Source organism: Mesoplodon mirus, assembly GCF_964341445.2.
Source record: "Mesoplodon mirus genome assembly, chromosome: 14".
Taxonomy (NCBI): Eukaryota; Metazoa; Chordata; class Mammalia; order Artiodactyla; family Ziphiidae; genus Mesoplodon; species Mesoplodon mirus.
In genome coordinates this window covers 83,336,257-83,350,942 of record NC_138990.1, presented here as the reverse complement: position 1 = coordinate 83,350,942, position 14,686 = coordinate 83,336,257, and the positions used below count along the sequence as shown (strand labels likewise).

The window sequence follows — 14,686 nt, the reverse complement described above, 5'->3', positions numbered from 1 at the left end:
AAAAGATTAAATGTTTCTCAGGAGGATTAAGTCATTTCAAAATACAATTTATGAATTATTTCTGGTTTTTGTTCGTCTGTCATTCTGTATAATTGAGAATTAGTGTGTCTCTGTACATTTCAGGTATGAACTGTCCTAGAAGATATGTTTTGTTTTTGCATCCAGAGAAGCCATCTCCCATGATTCAAGTAAAATTTAAAAAGTCTTTGTTCATTAGATAGCAACAAGTCTCGTCATACGTGTAGAACTTGATCAAGGTTTTGGATCGTAAAGAACACTTCCTGCATAGTTTCCTAAATTCACCATCTCTTCTCTGCTCTTTCCCACCCCGGCATCATGCTACATGGCCTCAGAGGGTTTTTATAAAAATGTGAGAGAGAGGCCAGAATTCATAAAAGGAAGGATATCAAAGCCAGACCTTGATGCACCTGGGAGGCCTCCAGGCTGTGATTTAGAGACTGTCAGCCTCCTGTACCTCCCATTACAATCTTTCCCTCCCATTACAGTCTGTCCTCACATTCTTCATTTACAGTGACCAAAAGTGACCAGTAATAGCTTAAAATGTATCTTCTAAGAGTCTGTACACTTTAAAGCAATCAAAGCCTTAGTTAAACCAGGAGATTGAATCTCTATACATAAAGCTCTGGGTCCTAGTCCTAGCTAGCTCTATGGCTTACTTGCTGTAAGATCTTAGGCAAGTTACTTCACCTCTCTGGAGCTGTTTCCTCATCTGCAAATGAGAAGGCTAATTGGATAAGATCTAAAGTTCCTTCCAGTGTTAATATATCTTTTATAACTTGACCATTGTGCATGGGACCATGTCTGTGTGAAAACACTTTCTCCTCTGGTTATGGAGCTAAGCAGACCCTGTAGGCAGCATGTGGAGGAAACGTTGAAGTCAAGTGCAGGCTCTGCCATGTCCCATCTGTGACTTTGGGCAAGTCACGCATTCTCACGTTTTCTGATGTCCACTCTCAACTGTATCAGTATTACCGAACCCAGGCTTTTTTGTGAATAATGGATGAAAGTGTTTGACCCTGAACTCTACAAATGCAAGTGACAGCCGTTGTTATAATAGCACTACTGGGGGTCAGTGCTGAGTAACCGACAGCCGCAAGAGTCCCGGGAGTAAAAGAAACCATTTTTGCACAGGCTGCCAACGTGACTTATGCAGCAGCCCTGGACTCTCACTCCTGTTTTTCTGCCTGATGTTGCTCTGACCCCTGCTCCTCCCTCCCACAGTTCTAAGGTTTAAATATTCCTAAACAGCAGTGACCATCCAGATTATCTGTGTGAACAGCCTGTTACTTCGAGGTTTGGTCAGAAAAGAATGTGGCAGTTTACCCCATCCCCACCCCATTCCATGTTATGATACAACACAGGTACGCACGCATGCAGACACGTACCCTTTTACCCTCATGCTTTTTGCTAATGGCTAATTTAAAAAATTAGATTCTTGTTGAAGGACCTGCTTTTTTGCCATTGATCCCCTGTTCTCCCCACCTCCCCAGTGAAGCCAAAAGGCAGAGATTTGACAGAGGTTGAGAAGGAACCGGGAACTGGGGACACAGAAATTAAGAAGACACCTTCCCTGCCTTCAGGGCTGCAGGAGAAGCGAAAGCAGAGTGTTCCAGGAAGTTCCTAATGTGGCAGGGAGGGTGGAGAAAGGCTTAGAAGATGATGTTTGAGTGACTAATATAAAAAGGTTAGGGGGAGGTGTCTGTATTTTACAGATAAGGAGATCTGTTTCGGGAACTGCCCCAGGGTCACACCCAGTCACGGGAGAGGCCAAGACAAACTGCTGTATGAAAAACAAGTAATGTTGGGGCCTGTACTTTTTATCCAGTGCTTCACAAGATTGCAAATATCTGAGTGCTGAAAGTGATAGAAGATCATTACTTTTTCTTTTTTTAAGTGAGAGAACCTTTCGGGGTGGGGGGAACAAAACAAAAGCTAGTGTTCAGAATAATGAAAAATCAGACTTTTGGGGAAAACCAGCTTACTTTTGCCCGTATGCTGAAAATTGTCTAAGATATTTTAAACATCTTTTCTTATAATGTCATGTACAGTTCAAGACTAGTGCTGATGTTATTACACTTATATACTTGGTTAGAACCCTGGTTTTTTTTCCCTGCTGATGAGAGGCTGCTTTCTTCCTTCCTTCCTTCCTTCAATATAAATTAGTTATAAATGAGATATGTAGCATATTGGTATTTAATTCAAAGATAGCCGCATGTTATACATTTCAAAGATGGTAAATTGGTTTCACGTATAAAAACGGCTTTTTCTGCAGTATGTTAATTGTACCAAAGCAAATTATCTTGCCAAGACGCTAAAATCCATTATTTTGTTTCATCTGTGTAGTTATAGATCACCTAGATTACAGATCACCTAAAATTTGGTTTCTATCCCTCAGTGAATATCAATTTCATCTTTGCTTATCTTGATTCCTGATAGCCTAGAAGAATACAGATTCATTAAAATATTATACACACATACTTGAACTTTGCATTTCTTTTTCTCAGACATTTTAATTCTAGATTTATCTTAAAGGCGGTTTATTTTTGTGATAGAAAAAACATTGTTGACAGACCTTTAACTGGGAAAATTATAGAATTTATGTGGTCTCAATCTCTTTGTAAGTAAAAGGAAGTATGAGCTCTTAATTCCCTTCTTTCTGTAAGAGTCTATGATTCATTATTTTGTGTCAAGTTAATGCTCTGCTTTTTTTTTTAATTGCTTGAGGAACTTTATTTTAATGCTCTACTTTTAACAGGTTACAGGTAGAGAGTTGTTGCTGGATCAGGCTAAAGAGTTGTCTTGGAAGGATCCTTAATGTGTCCATGTTATCACACATTAAGTTATCAGGTGTGACAAATCTGGTGGCTTCTCATGTCCTTTTGTTTTTTTAGCCACAAGACATCAAAAGTAATCCATCTGCAGGCTTAAGTGAATTTTGTGAGATTTGACAGTTTAATAATAAGAGTATACCAGGGGTGTCACAAGCTCTCGGTTGGCAGACAATAAATGATTGTTAAAGTTAACTTAGGTGTGGTTTCATTGCTTCTCTTGGTGAGTCATAAACCATTTCTAAATGTAAGACAAAAAAAAAGAGAGAGAGAGAGAGATTCAAAACTAAGCCCAGGAAGAGATATGAATACGCAAAGACTTATATGCATATGTTTATGGCAGCTTTATTTTTAATAGCTAAAAGCTGGAAATAACCAAATATCCGTCAGCTGATGAATGAGTCAACAAAATGTGGTCCATTCATACAGTGAAACACTACTCAGCAATAAAACAAACTATTGATGTATGCCATAGCATGGAGGAATCCCAGGAACGTTATGCTAAGTGAAGGACATCAGCAAAGACTACATACTATGTAGGAAATGGTAGAAAAAGCACAGCTGTAAGGACAGAAAGCAAATCATTTGCTGCCAGCGTCTAGGGGTAAGAGGAAGGCATTGACTAGAGAGGGGCACAAGGGTCCTTTTTGGGGTGATGGAAATGTTCTACCTCATTATTTCCGTGGTGCTTATGTGTACATTTGTCAAAATACATCAAATTGTACACTTAAAATTGGTGGCTTTTATTCAGTGTAAATTATACCACAAATTTAAAAACAAACTCAGGGCAGCATCTTGAATGCCTTACAAAGTGACTACTTCATTTGGGGAAATAATCATTTTTAAACTTTGAGAGCCTATTTTTAACAAGATACTCGCAGTATTTGTTTTTATGCTGAATCTATGTAAACTTTTGACCCCTAAAATGTGTTTGTGTAGAAAATGGTAAATGATCGGCTTACTTGAATATCTCATTGCACTTTTGCTTTCTCTTTACCTCTCTGCCCAACCTAGAAAAACTAATCGAGGGACTCAAATCTCCTGACACTTCTCTTCTGCTCCCTGACCTCTTGCCTATGACAGATCCTTTTGGTAGCACTTCTGATGCTGTAATTGGTAAAGTCACCATCTCTGTTTCTTCAGTCATGCATGATATGTGTGTCTGTTTCAAAAATGGCAACTAACTGGTTAACAGATCCCTACTGAGTAGCCCTGCCGAGGAGCGGAAATGCCACGAAGCCTCCTGGTGTTGGAGTGATGCCTTGTGCTAACCCAGAAGCCAGGGCTGTTTAATCTCCCTTGTTATGGCCCCAAACGAAGTGTTATCTCTGCCTTTCGGCAGCACAGCACCATTATTTATTCTTGAAACACTGAGATTTCTAGAGTGAATTTCTTGTGAACTAGGGGGAATGTGGAAAAGTTCACATTTCGTTACAAAAGCTTCATGAAAAAAGTTGGTTTCCGGGTGGACTTCACCTTTAGCAGATTCTTCTTTAGAAGGCCTCCGTATGTGCCAAGTGTCAGTAACTGAGAAAACATTTGCCCCATGTTGAGGCCCTGTGAGTAGAATCCAGGGCAGGGGTCTGATCTGCTTGCTTTTACATTTTCTTGTGCTCCAGCCGCAAGGCAGGCAAGACCTATAAAACATCCGGGGCCCCTGTACTACAGGAGCACAAAGTCCTAGAACTCAGAAATGCCATGACCCTTCAGAAAGATGTTCCTCCAGCTGGGGCATGTCACATGGTAAAGAATACCTCCAGCTACAGCATGGCATGGGATTTGAGGTGGACTAGTGGCCTTTGCAAGGCACAGAACATGTTTGGCCCCAAGTTTATCCCGTAAGAAAAGCACAATTACCAGAAGACATTAAGGTGCCTTTGAGCCTGTCTTCTGACACGTAAGAGGTCTCCTTGAACAGCTCGCATTCAGCATTTATCTGTAAAAACTGAGAATCACCGAGACTGGCCACCGTGGTTAACCTTGAACGTGCCTGCTCTGTCAGTGAAGCCCAGACACTCAAAGCAGCAGAAAGAAAGCAACTTGCTGTGCTTTCCATCTTACCTGAGATGGGCATTTTAGAGACATGCCGAAGAAAGCCTTCACAGAATCATCCAAGGAACCTTCTGATTACCTTTCCCTTACCCTTTCCTCTCCTCTCTTAATGCTCTGTTACAAAAGAAAAAGCTGATGTTGCTGTTGAGAGTCTGATACCAGGACTGGAGCCCCCGGCGGCCCAGCGCCTCCCATCTCAGACGGAATCTGTGACCTCAAACCGCACAGGTCAGTCAGGAGTCTCTGGGGCTGCAGGAACTGGTCAGTTCGGGGAGCCCTCTGAGTCAGGCTTTCCACCTGCGGCAGATGGTCCTGGGCTTATTTCACAGCCTGGTTAGTTCCTCCTGGAATGGATGCTCTGCATGATTACAGCCCCAGCTTTAGATGTTGAGCGCTGTGTTTCCTCGCTAAAGAGTAGAGTGCCTTTTTGGAGCCATGTTCTTTGTAGAGTGATCCCTGGGCTTTCTTTGGTTTCAGTCTGTCTTTATTGAAGATTTTTGTCACTGGTGGCGGGTTCCCTGTACTTCCTTAATTAAAGAACTCTGCTGAGTTGTAAGGATGCCCTTAACTCCTCCTGGGTACTGAGCAGTCTTTCGGATCTAACAATGTCAGTGATGTCCATGGGGGCTCGTGTTATGTATGTTAACATTCTATTCCCAGCACAGAGCTTTAATCACATCTAGGTGATTTGCTATTAAATTGTAGGCAAAGTTGAGATCTTCCCTGGATCCATTCCTTAACTACAATTCGTTAAATACAGATTTGATAACCTTCATTTTTATTGAGTCCATAATTACCTTGATAAAAGTGTCCACTTTGCTCACTTGGAACAGAAACAATTAGAAGTCTAGGAAATATGAGAATAAGCTCATCCAGGTTAAAAAAAAAAATGACACAGAAGACAATATGGTTCTTTTTCCTTGTGCTTACTTGGCTGTTTTCTCCTAGAAAACTCTCCCAGAAAACAATTTATGTGTTGAAATACTTGAACTCTGAATTTAATCTTCCTTCTGTTCCTTAACTAAAAGCAAAATCATGTGTTCCAAGGAGCAGTTCAGATTTAAAGAATACTAATAAGAGACAAGATCATTCAATTTTGAATGGGGATTGGGTTGAGTTCTAAAAAAGTACTGCCAAATCATGCCATATTCTGCTAATAATAAGCCAGGGACAACCCCCTTCTTGTCAGCTTGGATACCTCATCTTATAGCAACTTTTTTCAGTGAATGTTTAGGGAGAGTTTAAGTGAAACTCTTTAGTTGCAAAGTCCTTTTTCCCAAATGGCATTTGCTGAGAACTGAGTTGCCAAAGTTTTATTGATATCCAAACCATTTACTTGCTTAACCAGCAACCTCTGAGCAAAAAAATTCTTCCATATTTATATACATATCTGTTAAGAGGAGTTTAGAAATACATGTTTCTCTAGATGAAAATACAGGGTGCTTAACGGGTTTCTTTTGGTTTTCTTTCTCCCGCCTTGGCTTGTATGTATAATATATTGGGTTGGCCCGAAGGTTCATTTGGGTTTTTGTACGCGCTTACGGAAAACCCAAACGAACCTTTTGGCCAACCCAATAAATGCAATAACTTAAAGGCTAAGACCTAACCTCGTGATATTGTTGTGTGTGCCATTTAATGCCATCACTGACCTGGGATGCTGTTAATCTGGACTCAGATTCTCTCACCGGGGAAGATTCCCTGATTGATTGCTCTCTGCTTTCTAACCCTACTACTGACCTTCTGGAAGAATTTGCCCCCATAGCGATCTCTGCTCCGGCCCATAAAGGTAAATGCTTTCCTCTTCTTGGGCCCACATGTATCCTTAGAGGAGAAGAACTGAGCAACTCCTGAGAATTTTCCTTGACAAAAGTCTTTGCTAGTGAAGTTTTTTAACCACCTCCTTAAGTGGAAAACTTGAGTTTGTACTCTTAGCCCCTGTGTTAAAGTTCCTCTCAGTAAGACTATTTAATAAGGCTGGGACAACAGACTGTGGAGATGTTGCTTTCTGGCAGTCACCTGGAATGCAGATATTCCATGCTTTCTATTAAAGCCAGAGCTACATACCTTTGCAGTCAGCTCAGGGTTGAGTTGACTGTCCACTAACTGACTATAATCAGATACTTGTTGGCCTTAGAACTTAAAACTGTGTCATTAAATCAGATTTAAAGTTTTTTGATAGTGATTACTACAATAAAGAAAAAAAGCATCATTCTTCAAAAGTCAGTGCTCAAAGATTGAACTCGTAAAAGTTTTGAATTTTAGTTAACCTTTGAGTCATGATTAATTACCGGGTTTCTCCTTCTAATCTACTGTTTCCATTTCTTAGTCTTGGGTTAATACTGGTTTGAAATTCTGAGGGACGGAGGTAGCTTGAATTGAGTTCTATTCATTGAGTAGTTCGTGAGAGTGACAGGCACTGTGCCTGGCTTACCGTACGCAGGCATTCACTAAACTTTCTGGGCTTAGATAACTAACGTGGTTTTCTGGAAGGAGCAAATACATATTAAAGGAACAGCTTGTAAGTTCTTTCTGAAGGAAATTTGGGAAGAAAGCCTCCCTGAGATGACGAAAAATAATTAGCCTTTGGTTTGCAATGATCATAGCTGAGTTTTTGTTTTTACCCTTAATAGCATTAAAATCACTATGTTTTTATAGACTATGTTTCTATAGAGAAGTTACCTATCTAGCCAATTATGTCTGACAGGAGTGTGTCAGCAGCAATGCGTAATTACAGAGGAACATCACTTGCAAAATAGCTGCTCAGCTAACACTTGCTTGTAGAATGGAGAACTTCTAGTAAACTTCACCTTGAAATCTCAGTGCATGTGATCTTCTGCCCCAACATTACTGAGGCATCAGTGTTTGAATGTCTTTTTTCCCAATCACAGGGCAGTGAGTTCTTTCAGAAGTATTCTGTTTGCCTTGTATACAATGGTTACTTCTTAAAGGGTGACTGATTATCTCCACGCTGCCCTTGGTTTTTGAGTGTTTCTGAATATTGTTAGTCCAGCCTCTGTTTGCTCAATAAAGAAGATGAATGACTAAATCCCATGCCTTTGTGAATTACTGACGGTGAAGAGATATCTCACAATAACTACATTTAATGGCCTTATAAAGGTAGGGAGAATTCTTCCTGTAACCCTTCTCCCTTCTCATTTATGAAAGTCTTAACACGGCCAGCTCTGAAGCATTTTTTTCTATTTCCCCAAGTTTCCCAGCTTTACTACTTTTATTTCAACTCAGGAAAATAAGCATTTTCATCTTTAAAAACAACAGTGATTGTACAGTTGGGAACTGTGTGCCTCTTATGTATTCTCTCATTTGCTAATCTCTACCTCTGTTGTTTCTGCTTGTGTACTTGCATTCTGTATTAAGCTGCAGAAGATAGTAATCTCATCTCAGGTTTTGATGTCCCTGAGGGCACGGACAAGGTGGCAGAAGATGAGTTTGACCCTATTCCTGTATTGATAACCAAAAACCCACAAGGTAAGAAAGAGAGGATGGGGAAAAGAGAAGAGTTTGACATCAGCTCTCTTCAAAATAGTAATGTACCTAATCTACAAAGGCGAGGGGTGGGGAAAGCATCAACATTTAATGAAGGAAATTGGGGGTAATAACAATCATTGTGGGCTGGACCAGTATAGATAGATGGAGACACAGGTAAAGGTACTAATATAGGTATCTTAAAGCATGACCATGGTGTTTATTTAGAGAGAAGAAAAGTAATATTTGACTAAAAGTAATAGTTTGACTAAAAACTGGTTTTTTCAAAGTATCAAGCTAAAAATAAAGTGATCTTCAGTCAATGGAAACCTGAAGATATAAAAAAAAAAAACGCACAGGATATTTCTTATCATGATTAGAACAATCTGTAATAAATATTCTTCCCAAAGAGATTAACAGTGGTACTTTGATATCATTTGCATCTTTTGGACATTTGTGGAGCATCCATTTTCTTCTTTGTTGGATTAAAATCATTTGACCATGCCATAAAACACTGAATTGCCCTAAGACCATATATATATACATATGTATATATATATATATATATATATATATATATATACACACACACACACACACACACACACATATATGTATACACACACACACATATATACCTCTATATATATATATATATATATATATATATAGGTGTTATTTACATTTATTTATTTATTTATTTATTTATTTATTTATTTATTTTCTACGCTCAAAACCCCAAAGCTGTTTTGTTTTTTTTTTTTAACATCTTTATTGGAGTATAATTTCTTTACAGTGTTGTTTCAGTTACTGCTGTATAACAAAGTGAATCAGCTATACTTATACACATATTCCCATATCCCCTCCCTCTTGCATCTCCCTCCCACCCTCCCTATCCCACCCCCCATCTATATATTTTTAAAGCATGTTTTTATTACAGTAGTCTTAATAACTAATTCCTCCCCAAATCAAAAATTACTGATTTTTACTTTACAGGGAAATGAGCTGGTGTTCTCAGGAAGTTAGCGTACAGCCAGCAGTTCTCAGGCAAAATAGATATTCATTTGAAAATAGCATCCTCTTTGCAAGGTCTCCTGCCTAGAGTAGGGTATGCACACAGTGCTTGAACGTTTGGTGGGAGGTGGTGGATCTCTCATTTCTATGTTTAAAAATTAACATATAAGGGTTTGCAAAATGTAAATTGTTGTCTCTCTAGGGTGTTTTGTTTGGTTTTGTTTCTCCTTTGCTTGTTCTGCACATCTAAGCCCGAACCCTCTGTGTTTTGTACTGAATTCCTCTCTCTCCACTTCCAGGTGGGCACTCTAGAAACAGCAGTGGGAGCTCTGAGTCCAGTCTTCCCAACCTAGCCAGGTCTTTACTGCTGGTGGATCAGCTCATAGACCTGTAGCCGTGACCCAGTAGCAGATGCAGTTCTGTAACCTTCATACCGTAATATACAGTTTCATCACAGAGTTAAAAGAAAATGGTTTTTTTTAAATCTGCAAAGAAGGGGCCTTCTAGCCCTAATCTCCTACTACCCCTTGCCTTCTCCCATAGAGATGATAAGGAAAGAAAATCACTTTGGCCCTCCAGATACTCCTTGGCCAGCTCCTCTCTGTTAGTTTGCTGTGTTTCCTCATTACCCTTCTTCAATAGCATTATCTTAAATCAAACGCTAGATGCCATGAGCTTCACCTCTGCTGGAATCGACTCCACCAAAAGGTTAACTGTAACTGAAACTAGTGAATTGACACCTCTGTCTCATTCTTGCTAGGAATGGCCTCCCAGATCAATCCTCCCAACCCCATCTCCTTTGGCCAGTTGCTGATGAATGTGTTTCTCTGTTTTTGCTTTTTATGCTGCTGCATTATCATGAGGACATGGCTTCTTCAGTTGGTCTTAACTCGAGGTAGTAACCTGGAGATGGGTGTGTGGTTTGAGAGAGGGTAAAACTGACTGATGGTATATGTTTGGAAAGAGAAATTGAGCCCAGCTCTAGCCAACCAACTTTGACCTTGTTTGATCATAGACTTAGCCAAGGGATTTCACACCCCATGCAACCTGCCCAGCATTCGTCCAGCACTCTGGCTTCCATTGAACCGTGATTTCTCAGATCTGGAGACATGACTGCAAGTACTTGAGATCCTTGGATAAAATGTGTACATTATATAAATTCCAAGTATTGCCATTCCTTTTCATGTTAACTGTCCCAAGCCGGGATCTCAGAATTAGACCAAAACCAGACAGTGGTGGTAATATGATACCTTTTATTAGAAGACTTTTCACTGGGGGGTGGATGGGGGAGGGGAAGGAATTGTAGCAGAAACAGATGTATTTTTCTTGTGATTTTTATTTTGAATCAAATATTGTAAATTGTGTATAAATGAAGACGCTGAATAGTTCTGTTTCCACTTGGCGTTTCAAGTCCGATATCAGGTGTCTGTACAGGGTTTTGATCTCTCTCCCTTGTATAACTAACTACGCAGCAATCCTACAGTGTAACATATGGAATCATTTTGAGTAGACTTGTGTGTTGCTATAAGCTTTCAGCAGGTCCTCTGTAAGCATGTTGTTTATTTTCAGATAATCAGAAATAAGTATGCTGACACACTAGGCACAATTTGACTCTGGCTACTTACCTTTCTTTCTCTCTGATGTTTGAATTGAAGGATGCAGCCAATGAAATATGTTCAGTTGGTTTTCCTTGGCATCCTACATTTAAAAAACAAAACAAACCATAGTTTCTCACTAACCTTAGAATATTGTTCATAAAATAAATAAAGGCCCCTGCACTGATGTGACAACATGACTCATGCTCACCCTCTGTATATGTCCTTACTCACCGAAGTATATTTTTTTCCTTACATGCAAAGCAGTTTTATAAAATCACCCTTTTGAAAGAGGTAGGCACAGAGAACCACATTTGGTTCTCTTCCTTGAGTGCCATTTTCATGGTCAGAAGGGAACCTCTTAGTTGATCAGATTTGTACCAATAAAATTCCAGGCCCGTTTGCTCATTTCCCTGTCTAGCACTTTTGTTTCTTCTTCTTCACGTTTGCTCTTTAAGGGGGAAAAAAAGAAAGCTGAACAGCAACAATCGCCTGCAAAACCCTGTACCTTGGAGGTCAAGCTTTGACCCCAGCAATGTGAGAACAGCCTTTGAAAGGTATCAGAGGAAAAGTCAGAACCTTTCAGTCTTCCTTCTGACTTTAAGTACTTCCATGCCAGCTGAAACTAGACACACTAAGTACAGGCCTCTGTTAGGATAATGGGTCATTTCCAAAATTGAGGGAGGCACAACCTTCCTGCTGAGGGTTAAAAAAGGTATCCTCGGGCTTCCCTGGTGGCGCAGTGGTTGAGAGTCCGCTTGCCGATGCAGGGGACACGCGTTCGTGACCCGGTCCCGGAAGATCCAAAATGCCGCAGAGCGGCTGGGCCTGTGAGCCATGGCCACTGAGCCTGCGCATCCGGAGCCTGTGCTCCGCAACGGGGGAGGCCACAACAGTGAGAGGCCCGCGTACCACAAAAAAAAAAAAAAAAAGATATCCTTGAAGAGCTCTCCATGATTGGAGAGCAGTGAAAATGGGACTTGGTTTGCCCCTTTATGGACAGGAATATTACTGAAGATCAAAATGGTATTCTTTTTCCCAGACATAGAAGGAATATATAAACTAATGAAAGAGATGTTTATTTTTAAATAAGAATAATGTTTTATGCCTATGTTTTCCAGTTTGATTTTTTTTCATACATGTTAGAAATATAATGAAATATCTAGTTTCTCAATTTAATTGAAACCATGAAGAATACAGTTTAGAAATTAGGTAAGTGTCTCTAAATTGTTCCTTTCATGTATTACCCGTAATCACATTGAGATATATTATCTAGTCATTTGGCTCAGTAAAGCTTAATGGAGAATGTTAATGAAAATGAATAGACTAGAAACCAGAGAGACTGGGTGGAGGAAGCCTGAGGGGGGATAATGACATGAAATTATCTTGAGTTTATTCTTTAGGATTAGGAGTAGGGCTTCAAAGGAGAGATCTATTTTTCTGCTAAAGAAGACATGTGAGTGACTTGATAAAAGGGACCTCCTTTAGTTTATAGCATCATCCTTGAGCTAAAAGGGTTTATTTGAGATGACTATAGTATGCTAATAATTGATAGAACTTTGAAACTGTAGACTGAGCTACAAGAGGGACCTTAGAGATTATTCTAGTCCATCCACTTCATTTCACAGATGTGGGACCTAAAGCAAGTGGTGGGAGAAGAGACCCGGGCAGGACAGGCCACCTGGGAGCTTGTCCTGACCTTTGCCAGTCCCTGGCCTAGTGGCCTTCAGCAGGGGCTTCACTTCTTAGGGCTGCTCCTGACTGACAATGATGGGTTTGGACTAGATGGTTTTTAAGGTTATAGAATTCTAGGGTTCTAAGTATTTATTATGATGCTTTAGGAGGACTATGAAGGGTTTATATAATCCTGATGTTCTTCAGTTATCTTCTGTAGCTCTTACTATTACTGTAGCAGTATTTACACTTTAGAGAATTACAATGGGCTTTCACTAACCTGGGTTGCTCTCTCTCTTGGTTATCTGAAGAGACCCATACATCATCACAGAGTTTTGGACATAGATTTTCCTTTTTTTAAATATTACACACACGTATCTACCTATTCCAACAAAACAGTATCAGAAGATTTCAATTTTTTAAAACTGTATAGTCGAGGATCTGCCATTTAAAAATGGACAAATAACTGTAAGCATATGTTTCTGATTTGCTTTTATTCCAGCTGTGCAAAAGTAGTACCTATACCAGAAAACATCACCAATTGGATTTTTTTTTCCCTTTACAGCATTCAGATAACTAGATCACCAAATTCAAGTCCCAGTGTTTTTAAAAACACAGCCCTCAGAGGAGATAAGGTTTAAATAGACACTTCGAAATATGATTATAATTAGTGATTTCTTTAGCAGACATGTCAGAGTTGTGGTACCTAATTGAGTGTTCCCTTCAAAGGCATCTGGTTTTACTTGGGAAACTAATACTTATTCTAATGTTGCTGCCACCATTTATGTTATTTTTGAAACTCCTCTCCTTAGAAATATTCAATACTATCAAGAAAGATTATAAAACATAAGAAAATCAGTTGTATTATCTAATTAGTATCGCTTTCAGCATCTGAAAGTAGTATGCTCTCTTTCTTGATCTTTTCCCACCACTCTTGGTTCTAAATAACATTTAGATGTTTCCAAAAAACAAAATCACTCGCCTAAGCTGAAGCGTGGTTACTATTGAAGATAGTAAGAAGAATGAATAATTCACTGAAAATTCCCAGAGAGGACCTTATAATGGAATGCGACAGCAATCAGTCTTAACTCGCTTAATATTCTGAATAAGGGAACTGATATGATTTCACCTGTCTTTAGTATGGTTTGGAAAATTGAAAGATAGGGGTTTTAAAATACCTCTGAAAGAGGTGGTCACTTTGTTCAGTGTCATTTGATACGGGACTTGGCTCTTCCCAAATTAGAATTATAGAACTTGGATTGCTAATAATTATAGGGGAACAAATCCAGGAAAAGTACCTGTTTTTCTCAAGATGAAATACTAGCTTTGTTTCTAATCCTTTTTTCGGGCTCTCCTGACATAAGTGATTCAAACCAGCACAACCTCTCCCCAACAACCGCCCAGGCCAGGAACAGTTCTGCCTTCAGTAGTGCTGGGGGAAGGAGGAGACTTGGGGTTGACCTCAGCCCAGAGGTATGGAGGCATATGAATTCAGCTGAACAGATGCACATTGTAGATACCTTCGGCCAAAATAAAGTCTCCCATGCCGATGTTTGTCTATAGTTCCAGGAGTCTTTAGCTTTCTCAGTCTGTAAGATTCAGGATTCTGTAGTCATGAACTTACAGTTTGGGGATAAAAATGACAGGATTGCCCAGAGTACTGAATTAAGCAGATTAGAGGCTGCCAGGCAGAACAGAGAAACTATTAGATGGATACATAAAATGGTACCTTTACTGAAACACTCCAGATATTACAAAGCCATCTTTTATTCCTCTCAAGAGACTGTAATTTTACCAGCACAAAGTTAGCCTTTTTCTTTAACCCACTAGTAATGTTCCTGGAGTTGGATGTGCTTGGATTTCTTGAGTCAGAATGAATCCCAGATGGCCTCCATTTCAAATAATCTGTAACAAGATACCATTTTGTTTTCTTGGGTTTCCTTTCACTGTGATGGGGGAGAGAGGTTCTTTGGACAGTGCTGATCTATGCACCAGCATGGTAGTTGCTAGAAATGGAAG

At 39.7% G+C, this 14,686-nt stretch overlaps 1 protein-coding gene across 13 annotated transcripts in view; it reads left to right on the top strand.

Moving 5' to 3' along the window:
• AAK1 (AP2 associated kinase 1) overlaps window positions 1-14,686 on the top strand; it is a 167,263-nt gene that overhangs the window by 140,927 nt on the left and 11,650 nt on the right. For 4 of the 13 annotated variants that reach the window (XM_082643342.1, XM_082643344.1, XM_082643343.1 and 1 more), the window contains 3 exons: window positions 3,864-3,965; window positions 5,028-5,129; window positions 8,277-8,387. The exons of 4 other annotated variants lie outside the window; for them this stretch is intronic. In XM_082643342.1, coding sequence (XP_082499468.1) covers window positions 3,864-3,965; window positions 5,028-5,129; window positions 8,277-8,387 — 315 coding nt within the window. Of the gene's footprint in view, window positions 1-3,863; window positions 3,966-5,027; window positions 5,130-8,276; window positions 8,388-9,697; window positions 12,015-14,686 lie in introns of those variants that run through there. 5 more of the 13 variants (XM_082643346.1, XM_082643348.1, XM_082643341.1 and 2 more) reach the window with 4 other exon arrangements.